This window comes from Eleginops maclovinus, chromosome 11 (assembly GCF_036324505.1).
Source record: "Eleginops maclovinus isolate JMC-PN-2008 ecotype Puerto Natales chromosome 11, JC_Emac_rtc_rv5, whole genome shotgun sequence".
NCBI classification, from domain to species: Eukaryota; Metazoa; Chordata; class Actinopteri; order Perciformes; family Eleginopidae; genus Eleginops; species Eleginops maclovinus.
In genome coordinates, this window is record NC_086359.1 from 10303004 (window position 1) to 10324180 (window position 21177).

At 38.1% G+C, this 21177-nt stretch overlaps 3 protein-coding genes across 3 annotated transcripts; 2 read left to right on the forward strand and 1 right to left on the reverse strand.

Moving 5' to 3' along the window:
* The first annotated feature begins 89 nt into the window (after nt 1–89).
* On the forward strand, nt 90–6606 carry LOC134871900 (carbonic anhydrase 4-like). The gene is made up of 8 exons (XM_063894898.1): nt 90–767; nt 3003–3050; nt 3876–4040; nt 4154–4299; nt 4511–4603; nt 4704–4770; nt 4901–5064; nt 5665–6606. Exons 1-8 carry the CDS (start codon nt 713–715, stop codon nt 5842–5844), a joined length of 918 nt encoding a protein of 305 aa, XP_063750968.1. The 5' UTR covers nt 90–712; the 3' UTR covers nt 5845–6606.
* Nucleotides 6607–6973: 367 nt separating this feature from the next.
* Nucleotides 6974–13448, reverse strand: asl (argininosuccinate lyase). The gene is made up of 16 exons (XM_063894897.1): nt 11829–13448; nt 11425–11619; nt 10682–10765; nt 10460–10516; nt 10256–10353; nt 10078–10155; nt 9922–9999; nt 9778–9830; nt 9568–9630; nt 9337–9451; nt 8876–8960; nt 8330–8389; nt 8155–8238; nt 7969–8049; nt 7536–7642; nt 6974–7390 (listed from the first exon to the last, which is right to left on the reverse strand). Exons 1-16 carry the CDS (start codon nt 11841–11843, stop codon nt 7246–7248), a joined length of 1398 nt encoding a protein of 465 aa, XP_063750967.1. The 5' UTR covers nt 11844–13448; the 3' UTR covers nt 6974–7245.
* Nucleotides 13449–13585: 137 nt separating this feature from the next.
* LOC134872255 (serine protease FAM111A-like) lies at nt 13586–20763 on the forward strand. The gene is given in 11 exon segments (XM_063895474.1): nt 13586–13939; nt 15811–15920; nt 16311–16367; nt 16582–16653; nt 16867–16923; nt 17143–17229; nt 17407–17463; nt 17688–17744; nt 17962–18018; nt 18252–18354; nt 18357–20763. Coding segments are annotated over 10 exon segments (2361 nt in total). The 5' UTR covers nt 13586–13939; nt 15811–15863; the 3' UTR covers nt 20114–20763.
* The last annotated feature ends 414 nt before the right edge of the window (nt 20764–21177 follow it).

The window sequence follows — 21177 nt, forward strand, 5'->3', positions numbered from 1 at the left end:
ATAAAGCCAGTTAAGTGAGCTAGCATGCACACTATGAGCTTGGTAAGAAATAGGCCTATATCACATCAGGAAAGTTAGGCTTGACTTGTTGGAAACCAGGTGGTGCTTATAAAACTGACGATGACTGTTTAAGCATGCACCATACCAGGATTCATGTGTATTATGCTAATAGTGGCTAATGTAGCATTGTATAAAGCAAAGATGAGGAGCAGGTCACCGAATCTGTTAGTCTCCCTGCACCACACACTCACATTCTTTCAGATTTTTTAAAATGATGTCAGATGACTCAAGTGACATCACTTCGGGCACTTCACAAGACTTAATGGTACCTCTCTGGAACCAGAAAAAACTTTATATAACTTTTTTCACATATGTCTTGTAGACTTGTCGTCAAAACGTTTGAAAAGTTTGATCTTACATTTCCTGGAATTCAACACACTTTTTAGTCTGATGAAGGAGACAACAGATTTAAGTTTAACACTTATGAAACTATCTGGAAAGCACCATGGTATCTGATCTCAGATGTGGCCACAGAGGGGCCTCTCTTTCCCTGTTCACACACCTGGCAACTTTCTCAGAGACACACACAGACATACACTCACACACCTTTTTTCATTAAATCTCCCTCCCTCTCTCAAGTGCAGCTCATTGTCAGCATGTGGAGGCAGCTGAAATTAGTCTGTCAGGATCTTCTCAGGTCTCTGTGCTGATCATGGATTTTTCTGTCTACCTCCTGACTCTGCTTTCTCTCTTCTCTCAGTGCACAGGTATGATGCAAACACACACATACACACATAAAGTACTCTATAATGAAAAGCAGCTAAAGAGCTAACGTAATTAAAGCAGTGATTTGCAATTGGAGGTAAGAGAGGGGTCACAAGACAATTTAAAAAGCAGAAAAAAGCATTTCTGCTATGAAAATATATGCATATTTTTCTTGAAATACATATTTTTTTATGTAAACCAGTGGTTCATTTGACCTCTTTTGGATAGTTCAAATACAAAAAGGAAAAATAAATGTGTTTTGCTTGAACTGGCCACAAATGACCGACACATTCAACAAGTGATGAGAGATTATTAACAATATACCTGATTTGTGTGTCAATTCATCCAAAAACCCTCTATCTATAAACATCAGAAAATAAATGTTCAGGGTGACTTGACATTGAATGTATTGTTTTGTCCAAGCAGTCCAAAAGATTAAATCTAAAACATTCTACTTTTAAGATGTTTTAGGAAAGCGTGGATTTGCCACCAAAAGTTGCTAATTGATGTGTTTATCTAGAATGCAGTTTTATTAGAGAACATATTAGGTGTGGACTCGAGCCATATGGCTGGAAACACTATTTTGATATTTTATGAAAATTCTAAAACAACTTCCACTTTGTCTTAACACAACTGACTCTTTCTAGTATATATATATATATATATATATATATATAGTATATTGGTTTCAAACATGCAGTTTAAAAGACCTAATTATGACTTGTTTGGGACGTAAAAAAAAGTGCAAAGACTTGGTTAATTGTGACTTGTAAAACAAAGACTTGATCCCAGCCTGGAAAAATATGATGTATAATGAGGAAAAGAAAAGGAAAGAATATTGAAAGGTTTGACTTTTCTCAGTTTGGCTCTGGTGTATTACGAGCCAGGCGGAGCAAAGCCAGCCTCCACCTGTGCATTGTTCTCAGTTGGTGAGAACTGTTGTCCCCTTTCACAGAATTGCATTGTGGGAAGCAGCGGGGTTAATCTGTGTTCCTATATTAGCTAAATGGTTCTCTATAGCGCCTTTCATTCCCACCGCAGAGTCAAACACTGGAGTTACATTCACATCAGCAACACAATACACAACCACAGCACAACACTGAGACTGCACCTGTTGGATGGACATGTTTAATGCTTCACAAATGAACAGCACTTATGATTTTTGAAGGGTGAATCCATTGCCATACAGGCCCCCAGTATCTGTTTTAATTTCCATCAGTATATCAGCTTATTTCCAACAGAAGGGAATAAAGACAAATAACAAGGAAGTACATGTACACAGAATCAAATATTATACAAACATTTTCCATTATCAACAATTTATTTTTAGGCCATGTTAAGCAATGAAAACATCAAATGCACACAACGTTAAATGATTTAATTGTTCTTATGTTTTTACTTTAGGCATGTACTGCAGCTGGCCTTTGTGGACTAGGACTATGTTCAACTGTTGCAAATAAAAATCTCACGTAGAGGTCACTCAGAGGTCATGTCCTGTGATTACAGTGAATACGGAAATTAGATTTGTCCCATAGAGCATTTATAGTTTTAAGAACACTATTTGCTTATTGCCAAATGAGAAAACAACATTGATGATGGTGCAATATATTCTTAAAAGTGGGTCTCGTCTGTTTTTAACAGTGGATACTTTTTTTGAAGAAAAACGTGAATTTTCCTAGAATTCAAAGTATTCAACACAAAATCGCATGCCGTAAATAAAGAAGTTTTGTTTTGTTTAGCCTATTAACAAAACAGTAAATCATTAAATTAAAGCAGTCATCGGGTTACTTTTTAACCCAATATGCTGTAGTCCTAGTTATTATTTTCAGTGTTTATATAACCTCTGGTTAAAGCGCATTGAGTGTGTCCTGCGACGATTTCACATCATCAATTTCAATGCTGATTGTCTTGTTTTGTCAATATAACTGCTATGAGAAAACTGATGAGCACAAAAAAGACTCTGTAGGACATGATTAGTAATGTGAGAATAAAAAATATATCTTTGTGTGTCTGAGAAAGTGTTTACCTGATCTGACTTCAGCCACAGAGCACAAACACATTAGCAGATCAGCCGGTGAGATCGCTGACCGAGAACAAATACAATGTGACTAATGGGGCGTGAAAATGAGAAGAATAATGCCTCATGTATTAACCAGAGAAAGCCATATTGTTTAGCACAAGAGAGAAGTGACTAGCCTTTACTATATACAGTTTGTGTGTCTGTGCTTTCTCTGCAGCCCAGTGGTGTTACCAGAGCCAGTACTCCTGTGATGACACATGCAGAGGTAAGAGACGAAAAGACTATCGCACGTTTCAAGAGAAAACCCCCAAAGTGTCAAAAAAACACTAATAATCCATAATAAATATATTTCTATATTAACAATTTATCGCTTTGATGTGAAAGGGGTCACTCGTAGTGATGAATCAACAGAGAATAATCTCCCAACTCTGCAGTTTATGCAGCTTTAGCTTATATTCATAGTTTTTTTTTCGACCACAGCAAGCAGCTGTATTAAAAGAAAAGGCCCTTAGGGGAACAGATACAACACTGCAAATGATAGTTCTATTAAGTCATCTGGATGTGTAAATAAGCAACTGTTAGCTCAAACATTTAAATTATGAGATTTCAATATTTGTGCATACAATTCCATAAAGTTGCCAAAATTTACAACAGTCTTTTTCTTCTTTTTTTTTTTTAAAGGGGAGAGATTGAGAGATTCTAACCTTTAGTCCCAGTCCAAGTGAAACTCTTGTGATGCCATTGCTGTCTAAATGCTCACTTATTTAAAACACACACCTCTGGCCTTGTGACACACAAACCCAAAGCAGAGATAAACCAGATGACACCTTTACTCCTGCTTTTAGTAACTTCTCAAAAGTAATTGAACATTTGGTTACCCAAACAGACTTTGTGCTCATTCTCAGTTGGGTTAACAGTACTACTCTTTCCTCATCCTGGAGGATAAATGCTATTGTGTATTATAGAGGTTTTAAAGTACTTTGAGAAAGAAGAACTTAATGTGTGCAGTCCCGGCTGACCGGTTCTGTCAGCATTTTGGGGGTAAATATCAGGTAGAAAAGTTTTAAACCTGATGTTGTTCATGTTTCAGATCCTATTCGATGGGCAGCTCAGTTTCCCAGCTGTGGAGGACTACGCCAATCCCCAATCAACATAGTCACAACTAAAGTGCACGTCAACGGCGCCCTGCCGCCCTTCAACTTCATCGGTCACACCAACACTATCAACGTCACGGTGGACAACAAAGGACACTCTGGTGATTTGGAGCCTGCTTTCTTGGTGTCTTCCCCTCCGGGTCGTTATTTACCAGATGTTAAATACCTCTGGCTGGTAAATTTAAGTTTAACATATGTATTCTCTTCACTGTAGCTCACTTTGCTCTGCCGCAGTCAGTCCGTCTGACTGGAGGAGCTCTGCCCGGTCATTACCGAGCCGCCCAGTTTCACTTCCACTGGGGAGGCAATGGGAGACCTGGATCAGAGCACACCATTGATGGAGAGCAGTTCCCCATGGAGGTACGTCACGCAAGAGCCAATGAAAAATGTTTGCTATTAAGTCAAACTGTTTTTTCTCATTGACCATTGAGGGCCAATGTTTTACAAACAAGGTGGAAAAGCCACCATTCATTAATTCTTCAAGTCTTTTAACAAATGTGTGTTTTAAACAGTGCACAGTATAACATGTCATCAACTACTGTATCTCATTTTGCTTTGTTTTGGGCTTCAGCTGCACATAGTCCACATCAAGGAACCGTACGGCTCTCTAGCGGAGGCCGAACATGATATGGCTGGTATAGCTCTGCTTGCCTTCCTGTTTGAGGTAATAGACTACATTAATTAATTTGTTACTCTACACTACTTAATACAATTAAAAAGGGACTATTTTGGCTTGTGTCATAATGTTGCCGTCTTCCTCACAGGAAACCCCAGATGATAATCCTCAGTTGGACATAGTAATAGCTGCTTTGGGACGAGTACAAACCAATGGTATGAGTTTTCCATCTCAAATCTGAAGAACGTTCTTCGTATTAATGGCATTAGCCTTTGAAATAAATCATTATTTGTAGTCTTTTACCAAACTAATGTTGTTTCAAAAAGCACTTCTTTGTGTGTTTAGGCAGCAGCACTGTGATCCCAGACTTCAGGCTCAGTGATATTATCCCGTCAGATAAGGACCTGCACAGTTACTACCGCTATGTCGGCTCCATGACAACTCCAGGATGTGAGCAGGCCGTAGCCTGGACGTTGTTTCACAGGATGATCTCCATCAGCAGTCGCCAGGTGAGCTACTTTACATTAAGGCTTCAGACTTCAGTGTCCTCAATAAATCGGTGAACCTTCAAACTTCATTTTGACATAAAATACAAAAAAAAACCCTTTTAAAGCTATTGTGAGTCTTTCAATTATTGCTGAATAACAAAATGTTTGGTAAATAGATTTTGTATCCCAATGCAAAATGTAACTTTGGATGCAAGTAGTTGTAATGTACACTGATGCACTTGTTGTGGCATTGTCCTCTTTGTTCAGCAAGGTTGGATGTTACTTATAGAGACTCAAGCATTTGCCCTGAACTTGTATGCACAGTACAAAGTGTGAAAAGGCCAATACCTATTGTGTTTACTTTGCAAACAACTTTTTCAGCATGAAGAATTGTAGGTAGGACTCTTTGTTAGAACTGTTCTTGAGAAAGCTTGAACAGATTCTTTTATATTGAATCCCGGTAACTATTTAAAATAAAAAGCAGTTAACTATTTAAACACGTTAAAGCGTGTAATTGTATCGGTGCCTGGAAAAGTAACCGTTGATTCATTCTAAGACACTCCTTTTTTCAGTTTTAAATTTGTACCTGACTTTAAAGGTTTATTTTCCCTCCCACTTCAGCTGGAATCGATAACTCAGCAGTGTCGATTTTGGACGGGACAGCCCATGATGAACATCTTCAGACCTACGCAGCCTCTAGACGGCAGAGTGGTGTATCGGTCCAAGGCAGGCGCCGCTATGGGGAGTGTGATGCACTGGTGGGTCGGGGCTTTCTCAGTCCTGCTTGGACAACGAGTCTGATACACTGACTCAGCACAGCACAACATCTGCTTTAAATGTCACCTGTATTTGAATATAAACTACAGCCTACTTAATCCATGATGATGTCTGTGACAGTGAGGGATTTTTTGTGCTATTGTAGAATGTGTATTTTCCTTTTACCAGTAGTGAAGAAGTGAGCGTTATACAGGCTATTTAGGAGGAACGGGTCTGTTGACCTGTTATCATCATGACCTCCATTTAAGTCTGGATAATATTCAGTTTCTGTGTGAGGCGGATCTTTACCTCAGCAGGCCTTTACGTCAACTTTCCTTATTGTTGTCATTAGTGGAGTCAATATTTTATAAATGCAAACTGTTGCTTTAGAGTAACGCTTATCTACTTTATTCTTAAATGTGTTTTCCAGTGTGATAGAAGAGTGATGAAAATAGCTGTATAATTAACGGTTAACAATAGGTTTTATTTTGCCTTTCTGACAATAACAATCTGATGGTCTTTCCTTTTTCAATAACTGCTACTTTTTTGTAACTTATCCTGCATATTGTTCTCTTCACTGACAATCACACAACTCAGTGTAGAAAATTAAACAATCAAGGCTTTTACTTAATATTCTGTACACTTGTTAATTTGTAGACAAACCAAATGAGTTGTAAAAAAACAGTGAATGTATTTAAATCCTTGTACAATCACAAAATAGACCTGAATCATTTTATGTTAGAAATCATTTGATTTTTAGAAATAATTCTAATTATTGATACCATGTTAATGAAATATGAAACTAAATACTGATTGATTTTGTGTCTTCTATTCAATGTCATAGCATAGGTTGCCTATGAAATATGTTAGCCTTGTTACACCTTTTGTTTTACGTGTGCGATTTATGAGGATTCAAGTTTTGTGACTTATCACAGAAAAATTGACAGTGATATTATAAATTCACTAGAACGCCAAACCTATTTTACTGATATAGCTGTTACTTTGTGCAGATATTTAGTGTTTGAACAAGTTCATGAGTTTCATGAATTACAAAAGTATTTTTATGCCATTAAACAACACCACCTTCAGTCCGTGTGGGTGTGAAAAGGAAAATCAATTACCTAAGATGCTGTGAGGTGGAAATCAATCAGCTTCAAAAGACACAGCTGTAAAACACTGTTTCAGTAACATTCATTTATTTTGTAAACTCCAGTCCTTTGTAACACTTGTGATCAATGCATGAGCGATAGAAACATCCCTCGGTTATATACCAACCAATTAAAAAGAGAAGAGGAGAAATGTTGTAAAAGAAGAGGAGAAATGTTTTAAAAGCTACATGGTTTTTAAATCATAAATAAGTTCATTGACCTCATTCTGACATTTCATAGCAACCTACATTTTGGCAGTAAACCTGACTCAAATTGATACGCTGGAAGTGGGTGGATGTCACTGTGTCTTTTTCTTAAGCCACTCCCTCAGGTGGTCTACCTGTGCAGCAACGCTACTCTTGGCCGTGCCTCCAGGGGCGCGATACTGTTCCACACTGCTGCTGTAGTCCCACACTAAGGACACGTCACTTCCAAACAGAGGGCTAAAACCACAGAAGAGAAAAGAGGAAGTTGTGAAAATCAAAACGACTGAAGGAGAAAATAATGGGAGAGGAATTAATACTAATCCTGTTCCAAGGATCATGTTTTAGTTGTGTGTGTGTGTGTGAATGAGAAAAATACAGTCACCTAAGAGCACTCAGGTCTTCCACAGTGAGTTGATTCAGGGCGACATTTTGGGATTCAGCAGCAAACACCGCTTTACCAGAGATACCATGGGCATCTCTGAATGGCATCTACAACACAGGGTGACACAGAAATACATGTACAACCCTAAAAAACAAACATTTTTGCTATTGTCTCGACTTCAGCTAATGTTTTTTCATCGTTCCATTTTCTTTTATCTGATTTGCTAATGGGGACATCAAAAATGTGAGATAATGTTTCGATACAGCTAATAAGTTGTTTTTTTTACTTTGAACGGTTGACATGAAGATGTGATTGTGATACAGTGAATATTCACATTGCAATATTTGTTTAACATTTATTTAAAATTGAATTTCTTTATGGAAATATTCTTACAATTTGCATTTGGATAGAAATATACAGAAACACGACTCACCCCCTTCCTCACAAGGTAGTAGGCCAAGTCAGTAGCCAACATGTCTGGACTGAGGGCCGCTTCCATCACACTCCTGTTAATCTGAAAGCAGGAGAAACATCTGAGTAAACAAAATCACGGACCTCCTTGCAGCTTCAGCAGCATGTTTTTTCATTCTAAATATTAATAGGTGACTTAATATCTGACCTTGAGAGTTGACATGACTCCTGTTGTCACCTGCAGCACAGCGTGGACAGTATCATAGCAGTCAAACATGGCCTCCTTATCCTCCTGCACAAGGATGACAAAGAAAGCATTAAAGCGGGAAGACACAGAAATAAAGTCCTTCCAATTAAATGAAATCAAACGCACACTTTCACACCTGCAGGTCTTTGTTGTAGGTGCTGGGCAGGCCCTTCAGAGTCATCATGAACCCTGCACACTGGAATACACACAGTACACACTTGTGTTTGACAATAAAGAGTCATAAAAAACTAACTAACACAACTTGACAAAAATAGCCAGCCTGAATGTGCCGCTCTGCTTCTGAGAGGTAAAAAGGATCAAACATGAAGCTAAAACTAGTCAAACCTGACATCTTTTACACTGAGGGTTGCCAGATTCGATTCTGAAGTAAAACATAGTTATAGCTCTATGACACATGAGGGAGCTGCTCTTCAAGAATAAAGCTGCTAGCAAATGGTGAAAGTTATGCAGTTCATTCATTAAATAATTCCTTTTCTATTAAGAAGAACAGTAAGCTATGACAAATTTTCTTTGATTACACTACTTGCAGTGCTTCTACATGTTTGAAAGTGTTTCCCACTTTATGTGGTGTAAGCTCTCCAGACAGAATATTGAGTGGCAATAAAGGTCCTTTGATGAATATATAATTTAACAAAAGTGTATCTTGAGTCATAGGTCTTACTCTGCCAAAGACACGACCTGCTTTACTCCTGATGAGCTCCAGACTGTCTGCATTCTTCTTCTGGGGCATCAGACTGCTGCCTGTGCTGCACAATCAGCAAGTATAGGGGAGAAGAAGAAGGGAGATAAGGTAAATGCATCTTTAACTGCACAATTAAACACTGGGCTTCAAGCAGCTCTAAGATTTCATAAAGCTGATGGTTGAGGTGTTAAAGCTTCAGTGACAGTAAGAACGGTCATCATACGTGTATAACATTATGTTTTGACAAAGCTTTTGTTGGCAGACTAACCATTATAATTCCCCCAGACATTTTCAAATATAAATGTACCATATTGAATATATGTGGAGCTTCGTACAAACAACATAAAATGCCTCACTACAACGACTTGATCCGAGAGTATGTAGTGTGAAGATCATGCGCAAAATGTATTTTCGGACCATGTTAAAAAACCCAAACCGACCTGTAGGCGTCAGAGAGCGAGATGAAGGAGAACTCTTTTGTGCTGTACAGCATCAGGTCCTCTGCCATCTTACTCAGATGGGTCAAACACAATGAAGCCCAAAATAAGAACTCAGCTAAAGAAACAGACAAAGAAGCATTACATGAAGAAACTTAGAGAATACAGAAAAGGACTGTTTCATTTCTTTTTTACGTTTTAAATGACTTGACAGACATGTAAGGTTTTACGTACCTACAAAGTCCCTTTGGCCTGTGGCGTCCATGCTGTTAAGACTGATTCCATCAAACTCCAACTCTATAGATGAGGAGAAATTGTATAGTTTAACTTCATTAAAAAATCACGTTTTTATGAATAAACCACACACACAGGTGAAAAATAGCTGCAACAAAAGTGCTCTCAAACTCTTTTTCACAGGACAATCTTGACATTATTTGGCTTGACCTTTCTGCAGTAGCTCCCTGTCGATGTCAAATGGTGTTCCAGCAATCGCTCCACTGCAAAAAGAACAAGAATCCTTATTAATAAATGGTCTAGTCTATGGGAGGAAGTCAGTGTCAGGACAGTGAGTTTGTGTTCACAGCGTACCTGCCAAGAGGTAGGACATTAACTCTTCTCTTGATCTCCTGAAGCTGGTCCACATCCCTGCTCAGAGCAACAGCATGACTAAAAGCAAAGAGACAAACTTCACTGTCATTAACAAAAGATTGTCCCAAATAAAAGGTCACTTTATAAAAAGCTCACCTTAGAATCCAGTGGCTCCATCTGATTGGCTGAGCTCTCTGCATGTGAGTGTAACCGGGAAACAGGACGTCAATTTCTCTGAGGTTCAAAAAGAGATGAGAGTAGAGACCAAAAACTTTTTTAAAGAATAGGGAAAAGCGTATTTGTTTTGATGTGTATGCATGTGTATCTCGCTCACGCTGCTGCCCGCTCCACCATGGTAGACATCAGCTGTAGGACATTGTCCGTCAGGGTGGTGATGGCATCTCGCAGCCAAATCCTCATGTCCGTCACAACCTTGACGACACAAACAGACACAGCATGGTTTACTGATATCAGCTAGTTATTACAGAAAAGTAATACATAGGCTGCAAACAGTCATTTTAAAAGTGTAAAAACCAACCTGGTCGTTTCTGCTCCTGCCAGTGTGCAGCTTGCCTGCAGGGGCACCGATCAGCTCCTGAAAAAAAAGTAATAGGAACAAAATAAATCCTGATCACAGCCAACACCGATTCACCAAGGATGAAAGAGAGAGTATGTTAATAACCCGTACCTAAAGGAATAATTATTATGTGAAATATCGTTTTGACTGCAGAGTTATGTAAACACACAAGCCTTATCTCACCTTTAGCCTGCGCTCATTAGCAGTGTGAATGTCTTCATCTCCAGGTTTGATCACAAAAGCACTTTTGGACCACTCTTCTGAAATCTGGAGAATCAAAAAAAAACTGTATCACTAAGTAGGCTATTCATACAGTGCATTTAAATAGTTCTGCTTTGCGTTTCATAAACACACGGACAGCTACTTTTAAATTTGCATTTTGGACTTACTGAGTTTTGGCAGCATGAGCCACTTAAATCACATTTTACATCAACATTATTTGTGTTTCTGTTTTGTTTAGTTACTTAATGTCACTTGCATTGTCAAAGCATAACACCAGGGTAAAGAAGGCATCCTAAAACCTGAGCTGACTGTGAAGCTCAGGCTGTTTGGCAGCTTACATCTGTCACATGATGATACTATTGTCCAGCACAAACTCAGCATAATACAGAGAGGAATTCGGCCCCAGGGCACATTTTCAGCTGTCATCTATTAACCTACATAAACAGTGTAGGACAGGCAGTGACAAACATACCCATTATGAAACAGGAGTGTATTCCCAAGACAAATGTGAGCTTTGCGGTGACAAAGTTCATAATCACACAGACTATTTGCTGCACTGTCTTAGGCTTATCATGTGGGGACTTTAAGTCATTGTGTTTCCCATGAATGCAGCTCTGTGTGTGTGTGTGTGTGTGTGTGTGTGTGTGTGTGTGTGTGTGTGTGTGTGTGTGTGTGTGTGTGTGTGTGTGTGTGTGTGTGATCACCTGATCCAGTCCGTTTAAAATCTGATTCATCTCATCTGTAGTGACCAGCTTTGCCTTCTCCAGAGCTTTCACGTAAGCCTTGCTCCCTCGGATGTCAGCATCCCACATCCTCTTGTCATAAGCGATGGATGCATTGAACCTCTCCATGATAGGATCAGTGTCTCCCACGAAGCGACCTCCCCAAAGTTTATTTCCCTGATAAGCGGAACCGACAGGGAGCAATAATGGGTTTACATAAATGTTAGATGCAACACATATGGCAGAAACAATACAGTATGAACCGTTACATGTGAATGTATACAATGTTGGTCCTAGTTTGATGGCTTGCTTGAGCTCCAGGTGTGTGTTAAAACAACAAAAACACATGCATGCCTTTGGTCGGTGTGCCTCAAGCTTTACCTTACCTCTGTGCTGGCCATGTTTGTCGCCGGTTGCTGTCTGTAGCGGTTTTGTCCAGTGAAACAATATTTAGGCTGAGGGGAAGTTGAATGCCAACTAAAACCAAATAATAACGTAGCTTCTAGACGTGAGGCTACAGCGAGGCAGACTCCCCTCTAACGGTGTGTGTACCTCTTTAAAAGACGTCACCGAAGACGTTCCATGCTGCTTCTCATATTACGTCACCCGTTTAAAGTGAAGAAAACTAAACTTACAACTATTTCTATTATAATTCAAATGTATGTAATACTCGAAAACTGTTATTGCTACTCTCGGCGTTTATAACTCAGTAGACATTTTTAAACAACAGATAAAGGCACATCTTTTTAGCTTTTTTACTGGCGACACCCCCCTTTAATTTGGCTTTTAGTCTTTATTATTTACCTACTTTTATATTTATTTTATAGGTCTTGAAGGGTTTAATATTATGTATGTAACAGTTTTAAAAGCAACATTTCCTTCCTTTTAGTCTTTTAATCGTTTTACCTTTATTTATTATTCATTCGGACGTTTTTATTAGTATTATCGTTTTTTAATTTTTGCTATACATACATGTTTACTTTTATTTGATTAGGTTTTATATTTTTGCATGGATTCACTTAGTCTTGTGTCTTATCTTTCCGAGAAGATTCATTATTTATTTTTATTTTATTTTATTTGTTCAATAAACTGCTCTGATCATACCTTTTACCTCAATGTGTCTCTTGACCTGTTGAAACGTTAGATTTTTTTTGCTATGCTGCATGTATCTGAAAAGGTCTTAACATCTGATCTCAGGGGAATTTCTTGTTGTTTGTTTTTAACTTGTGATGTGTGCCATTTTCAAAGTCCCCTGATATATTTAAACTGTGAACAAATTTAGATATGTGAAGTGCCTTCCCTTTAATTAGTTTATAGTACATCTGCTAGCTATAGCTAGCACCTCAAATATTTTACAATAGGCATTATTTCAGTTCACTACAGTATTTAACTCAACATTGTTTTATTTGATCACATACTACTTTACATGTAGTTTACTTAGTTCAGCATGCTCTTGCACTATATTATGTCTATTTCTGTTTCTTCTTGCACTATTTTAATTGCATTCATGTTGCATTGTTAGAGGAACCTAGGACTGAAGATTTTCATTGACATAGCTTTACTGCCGTACATTTTCTGCACATGACAATAAAGCATGATTTTATAGCAAGTTGTAATCAGAAGCTGTTGTATACGTTGTCTCAATAAAGTTGTACAAAAAAGTCAGTTCTGTTTCTCGCTCAAAGGACAGGGAGAACCATGTTGCGGTGAGAATCCTGTGTCCATCACTGGCGTCTTTTCTTAGCGCATTACCATAAATCAGCCTTATTATCCCTCCCACCACGGATGCACGGAGAGACGCAAGGAAACCACGTGAAGAGAGAGGAAGTTAGGAGTTTAGTTTTAAGAGCAATGGAATGTCCTTTCCTCGTAGGGTCACGTGAAGCGACGTCCGTTTGTGATAACGTCGGTACAGCTGGATCGTCTGACAGCAGCCAGCTCTGTCCCCGTTTCATTCACACAATCACCCCCCCACATCACGCCTCTGTTAGTTCACTGCTGTTAAACTTCTCTCATGTTAAGAAGCATCAGATCAGCGCATGCGCTGCAGCGTCCAATCAGTGACGGATACAGTAAAGGCTTATTTATGGTTCAACGTCAAATTTTTGGGAGGTGCACGCAACGACGCAGCGGGTCCGTAAGGTAGCTTGCGTTACGTCGACGTTGAACCATATGTCGGCCTTAAGGTGGCGGGACGAGTGGCTGAGGACTTCATCGGAGGATGGTCTTGTGGTTCCTCGATCCTCTCTCCTCGGTCCTCCTGCACAAATACGCTTCATGGGACACTCCTCAAGGTGGCGCACACAAATCAACTCCGGTGAGACCGAGAACAGAGGAAATGACAAATAAGGTAAGTGAAAAGTACCGCCACTTTTCGTTTTCTTTGACACAAGCCAAGTTCAAATCCAAGACGTTAGGAAAAGGAAAAACGCCATATTTCTCAAGGAAAACCTCGACCCATGCTGTGTGGCTGTCTGTTCAACGTTTCTGTTTTTCGGTAAATTCAATCTAAATTCCTTTTAAGCGCTCTGTAACAACTCCAGAAGAGATAGCAAACGTAGTTATGGTCCTTATTGAGCCTTGTCAGCAAACATTCTTAAAAAGCAAACCACGGATGGCTGTACCTACTTTAGAAATGTAGCTACTTTGCAGGGATGGATTTATAAAACAGAATATACATTTGAAGAAAACACTTGATATGGGCCATACTGGAACATTAGCTTGAAGTATCATTTGATGCCAATACTTTTGTACTTTACTTGAGTACACAATTGAAGGCAGAACTGAGTATTTTTACACTGTAGTATTGCTTTTTCTTGAGTTAAACCCTTTCATGCATGAATTATGAAAAAACTAGTCTAGATTTTTTTAAAGATTGATTTTATTACTCAAAATGAACCTAAATTAGAAATTCATTTTGAATTTTAAAAAATGTTGGTTTTATTAAAAAGATATTTTACTGTCCACGTACGTGGACACCAATGCAACAAAGGGGTGGTAACAAATTAATATCCAAGGTTTAAAATATGGAACATTATGTGTGTTTAATGTTGTTTTTAGATGTGCATGTAAGCCCAAACATTAAAAGAGAACACTCAATTGATTTTACAAGCATACAGATGGAAAACCCCTCATAGTAGTATTAATATTTCTGGTTAGATGTGTTCGGAAACATTGGAAAAGTCAAGTAATTATCATCAAAAAACACTCTTCATGTTAGTGAGCACTTCTCCTTTGCTGAGAAAATCCATCCCACCTCACAGGTGTGCCTTAGGCTGGCCACAATAAAAGGCCACTCTAAAATGTTCATGAAAAATGGGAGCAAAAACAAAAGTGTTGCGTTTATGTTTTTGTTCAGTGTATATCATTTTCATATAATTGACTCATTATGTTTGTTGATATGTTTGCTATATGATTGTTTCTTTCAAATATAAGGTAGTTCAAGTAATCTTTGAACAATGCAAATAAAAATAATAGCAGGTTGCATAATCAGATTTAATGTCATCCGATTCCTCTGATGCATGACGTCCACATACGTGGACAGTTGGTTTTTAGGGTGTACAAACTATATTTGACATCGAACACATTTTTTTCAACACAGATGTGTTGAACACACTTCCCCCTACATACTTTTTTTTCTACTTGAGTTTTCTTTTTTGGTTAGAAGTTTTTAACAGATATGCCTGGAGTATTCAGTGCATGTCCATCACCGTCAGCCATCTTGGTTTTATGATGTCATTACACAGTCAACATTTCAAATACAAGATGATACATATTGTTATTATATTGCCCTGGGTCTACTGATACTGCCCCTATGTGGTTTGGAGAATATTACTATGATAATCCAAAACTAAATGGAGTTTAATTAACTGTCCAGGCATGGGGACGCCATGCACGAAAGGGTTAGATCTGAGTACTTGTTACACAGGAAATGTAGAAACAATATGGGAGTGCACAAACAATGTGTCTGCTTAAGATTCTACACAAGTCAGAGTTGAATTTAGTTCTGTGTTAAATGGCTTCGTGTAGTATACTAATAATTGGCAGCTGAACATTATCAACAGCAGTTAATAACATGTTGTGTTTCTTGAACTGGAGTGGGTATTACAAATGCCATACATTGATCTTGATTGAATTCAACACAGTGCTGACAATTGACAAAAATCAATATCTGTAGTATTGATTGCTTGTGATATTATATACCCCAATGTGCCTGACGAGGGGTTATGGCAACAGCATCTGGCCTCTTGTTGTGCTTTTATTGAAATAGATCACAATAAACTCCATGTTAGTATGACTAGACTAAAATGACATCATGTCTACTGTTAGTAATTAGCATTAAAATGAAGTATTTGCCTTTTCCTAAAGAAAGAAGATCCCCTTATATTTGTTAAATTTGTGCTGGACACATCACATTGAAGATGGGTCCCAAGAAGTTGAAGCCCACAAATCATGGACCGATGGACAAATTTTTCAAGGTACAACTTTTTTTCTCCTGTAATCGAAGTGTACATTTTTGCCCTTATAATATAATGTATATGATATTTATTTATAATGATGGACTTTTAATTACAGGATTTTGAGATGTTAGATTACTGATTTACATGGGTTTGTAAGTTTCCTTTAGCTTTGTATCTCTTTTGAAGTGTACAACACATGAAACATAATGTTAATCTGTTTATTCTGTAATACATAAATATTAATATACAGAAATATATTGTACATGTCTCACACTTCTTACATTTAAATTCAACTTTTGGCACCCAAACTCTGTAACAGCAGTTTATTTGATCTGAGCGGCAAATTACAAAAGGTTTATTCCTTAGAACATGCTATTAATAACATTTCTGTTCATTATCTCAATGAAGACACACAACCAGAATGGGAGACGCAATCCACTTCCCAATTTACAACCTGCTGCAGAGGTTTGTAATTTGTTTTCAAATATGGTTTTTGCCATTTTAAAGTTATACATAGTCAATACAGAGATCTTTTGTACATGTCTCACGTCATATAATTTAACTTTTGATGCACAGACTCTTCGTTGCATCAGTTTCTCTTGTTTGAGCAGCACATGCTAATAGGTTTATACCTTAATACATGCTATTGATAACTTTTCTGTGCACTATTTCCATGAAGACATACAACCAGAGTGGGGGAAGCAGCCAACCTGCTGATGTTCAACCTGCTGATGTACAACCTGCTGCAGAGGTTTGTAATTTGTTTTCAAATATGGTTTTTGCCATTTTAAAGTTATACATAGTCAATACAGAGATCTGTTGTACATGTCTCACGTCATATAATTTAACTTTTGATGCACAGATTCTTCGTCACAGCAGTTTATTTTATATTATCAACACGTAATCATATGTTTATTCCCTAATACACACATTAATAACAAGTCTATCCATTATTTCCATGAAGACATACAACCAGAGTGGGGGAAGCAGCCAACCTGCTGATGTACAACCTGCTGCAGAGGTTTGTAATTTGTTTTCAAATATGGTTTTTGCCATTTTAAAGTTATACATAGTCAATACAGAGATCTTTTGTACATGTCTCACGTCATACATTTTAATTTAACTTTTGATGCACAGATTCTTTGTTGCCTCAGTTTCTCTTGTTTGAGCAGCACATGCTAATAGGTTTATACCTTAATACATGCTATTGATAACTTTTCTGTGCACTATTTCCATGAAGACATACAACCAGAGTGGGGGAAGCAGCCAACCTGCTGATGTACAACCTGCTGATGTACAACCTGCTGATTTACAACCTGCTGCAGAGGTTTGTAATTTGTTTTCAAATATGGTTTTTGCCATTTTAAAGTTATACATAGTCAATACAGAGATCTTTTGTACATGTCTCACGTCATATAATTTATTTTATATTATCAACACGTAATCATATGTTTATTCCCTAATACACACATTAATAACAAGTCTGTCCATTATTTCCATGAAGACAGACAACCAGAGTGGGGGAAGCAGCCAACCCTCTGATGTACAACCTGCTGCAGAGGTTTGTCATATTTTATTCTGTATCTTTGTTGGCATTTTAAAGATTTTATAGATAATAAATACAGAGATCTGTTGTACATGTCTCACACTTCTTACATTTTAATTTAACTTTTGATGCACATATTCTTCATCACATCAGTGTCTTTTATATCAGCAGCACATACAAATAGGTTTAAACCTTAGTACATGCTATTGATATCCATTCTGTCCATTATTTCCATGAAGACAGACAACCAGAATGGGGGAAGCAGCCAACCTGCTGATTTACAACCTGCTGCACAGGTTTGTAATTTGTTTTCAAATATGGTTTTTGCCATTTTAAAGTTATACATAGTCAATACAGAGATCTGTTGTACATGTGTCACGTCATACATTTTAATTTAACTTTTGATGCACAGATTCTTCGTCACAGCAGTTTATTTTATATTATCAACACGTAATAATATGTTTATTCCCTAATACACACATTAATACAAGTCTGTCCATTATTTCCATGAAGACAGACAACCAGAGTGGGGGAAGCAGCCAACCCTCTGATGTACAACCGGATGCAGAGGTTTGTCATATTTTGTTTACCGGTAGTGTATGTTTTCATTTCATTTCAGCCAATTTTTTAGATGAATGTTTATTTGTAGTGTCATTGCCAGCCCCGTGATGAGCTGCACTCTTCTCATGGGAGTATGTCACCTCTCACCCAAAGTCAGCAGGCATCGTCTCCAACTTCAAGGAACTAATTTAATTGTTATTGAATGAAATGAGACATATTTGTGTTTTGTGTTTCCCTCATAGGAAGATGAGCCACATGGAACCCATTCTTTCGAGTGGTGCTCGAGTGACAAGAAACCAATAACATTCACCTGCAATAAAGCAGGTTCTGTCGAGGCTGTGCTCAAAAGAGTCCACAATTTAAAGAAGTTGCAGGAAAGAACCTAAACAAGGAGCTGGTTATTATGAAAGATGGAAAAGCCATCAGTTCCCACTTCCCATGCTGCTTAATTAACAATGAACGCCTGACTGTCAGGTATGTTAAAGCTGTTGCCAATGCAAAGCAACCGGTTAATTGCTCTGTTCATCGCAAAAGAAAGAGGCCGTCTGGCAAGCTTGTGATGTTTCATGTACTGACTAAGGGCGGTAAAAAGGTGGTTAATATCATGAAAAACCCAATGCTAAAAAAGGATATCCAGGAAATAACTGTTTATGCGTACAAAAATGAATATGTGAAGCATGCTCTGAGAAGAGATGGTCGTTTTCTGCCTATTGTGTTCATAAGGAACTGTGTGCTCTCTCACACAAGCTCTGAAGTAATCACTGAAATGTCCAACCTGGTGGATGATCTTGATGGTAAAACTTATAAGATCATACTCTACAATAAGGACAGGCCCCCAGAAAGTCAGAATGGCAGTCTTGAGCCTGAATACATGCCAAATGAATCTCAGGAAGGTGATCCCGTTGGAGAGCAAGATCCTCCAAAGCTAAATGGTAACATGGCACCAAGAAGCATGTTACATGAGATACCTGGTTCAAAGGATAAACAGGGTCAGCTATTTTCAGAGTTCCAAAATCTGGTGAACAACAGGAAAACTGAGCAGGCAAGTAAGCTCTCTCGGATCCAGACACTCTTCCGTGTAGATTACGGAAAGAACTTTCAGACATGTAACGAAGTGAAAACAATGAAGAAACTGATGGATCTAAGTGATTCGGTTTGCAATGTGAGAATAAAAGGTAGACCAGAGGGAAGTGGCTTCCTCCTGTTTGGCAAGTATGTCCTCACAAATGGCCATATAATTCAAAACATTTATGATGAGAGTACAAGGCAGCTGAGCGAGAAAGTCACTGTTCATTTCTCTTATGAAAGTCTTGACCATAATGACCCAGGTGCAGCAGTGGAGGATGTTGTTGGCTTTGAGTTATGTGGTGATGTTTCAGGGCATTCTTATGACTGGGCTTTGTTGAGGCTCTTTGCTGATCAGGAACTGCCTGATGCTCTGTTAAAACACTTCAGTTTCCTTCCCCGAAAGGGTGGAATCTGCATCATTGGGCATCCTGAGGGAGGTGTGAAAAAGATAGATCCATGCTTCATTATTCCAACGGAAGGCCAGAATCAGGTTGTGGAGAAGCATCAACAAGATAACCCAGAGGGCGTTATTACAGAACACAGTCATTACAATCAAGGGCACATTCAGTTGGTTACTCACCAGTTCTTTGAGAGTGTGGCAGAATCTCTCAAACGCCAGAGACACACTCTACTATACGAGTCTTGTTTTTATTTTGGCTCATCTGGCTCTCCTGTCTTTGACGAACACTGCAATGTTGTTGCAATGCATTCAGGCGGGTATGCCTACCACAATACAAAGAAAGAAATCCAGAGCGTCATAGAGTTTGGCTATCCTTTGTCCGATATTATGGAACGCATTGTTATCCAGATGGTGGAAAGCGCCAAGTTTGATGTTTTGAAGGAATACCTGGATTGTGAATATGCACATCAGCAAACAGTGATGAGCAAGTTGAAGAACCTGGTTGAGGGCAGAAATATGATGGCATTTAAAAACAGAGTCAACAGTTCACTGTCCTGTAATGACGAGAGTTTGAGGAATTTCTTTGAGTTCTTCACACAGAGAGAGGAACCTGTCCCAATGGACATTGGAAATTGATTGAGCGACACAGAAAGTAACCCAGCTGACATAAGATACAGTGCAAACAGTTTAAGCTGTGTGCAAAACAAGTATCTGTTTTGATTTTTTAAGGAGACCTCAAACAACTTGCTGTATATATTCCCTCAGGCAAGCAGGTTATGTTTTGTGTTATTGTTTGTTTGTGTTTGAGAAGGATTATGTAAAAGGTACATTAAAAAATCATGGAAGAAACCCATTGAAATTTCGAGTGAATATAAATCACTGTGGGATATTCACATGTTTTTACGGACTTGGCAGACATTTGTGCTTTCTTAACTGCCCATATATATATATTTTTTTTAAAGATTTGTTTTGGCAACCTGCGCCTTTTAATATAATGCAGTTGAGAAGTAGGGAGACAGAGTGGAAGACGCGCGGCAAAGGGACCACCGCATGGGTCAAACCCCAGTATATGGCCGCCAGCTCTACCCACTGAGCTATACGACCCTGCCCATATATTTGACACTTAACATTTTACATTTACATTATACTGATTTAATATTCCATTTCATTGCCTTATTTGTACATTCGTATATTTCTCATTTTTATTTTTTAGTTCTAATTATGTGTTATTTGTTCTTTTTGTATTTGGCTGCTGCAACAAAATAAATAAAGGGATTCTGATTGAGTATTTTTAGATCTACTTTATACGTTTTAATGACTTTAGGCTGTGTTTAAGATTATGTAACATTTTGAATGTTGGTTAAATATGTTTTTTTTTTTTTTAAATGTATATAATTTTAAAAATATTTAGTACAATATTGTAAAATGGTGTATTCTTCACATTCTTGTGTTGATTGCAAAGAAAACTAACCTTGTTGGGGAAAAAAGGAAGAAAACTGTTTTAAAACATGAATTAAGATGAGTTGTTTATATTCAATAAATTGAAGTTGTTGCGAAGCAGCCAGGACCCAAATGCAGGGAAGACACAGGGTTAAACTAAAAAATACCTTTATTTCAAGGCCTAGAGAACTAAACAAACTTATAGGAACTCTCTTCTAGGATAAGACATCCAAAATCTACGGAGGATCCTACAACAAGTG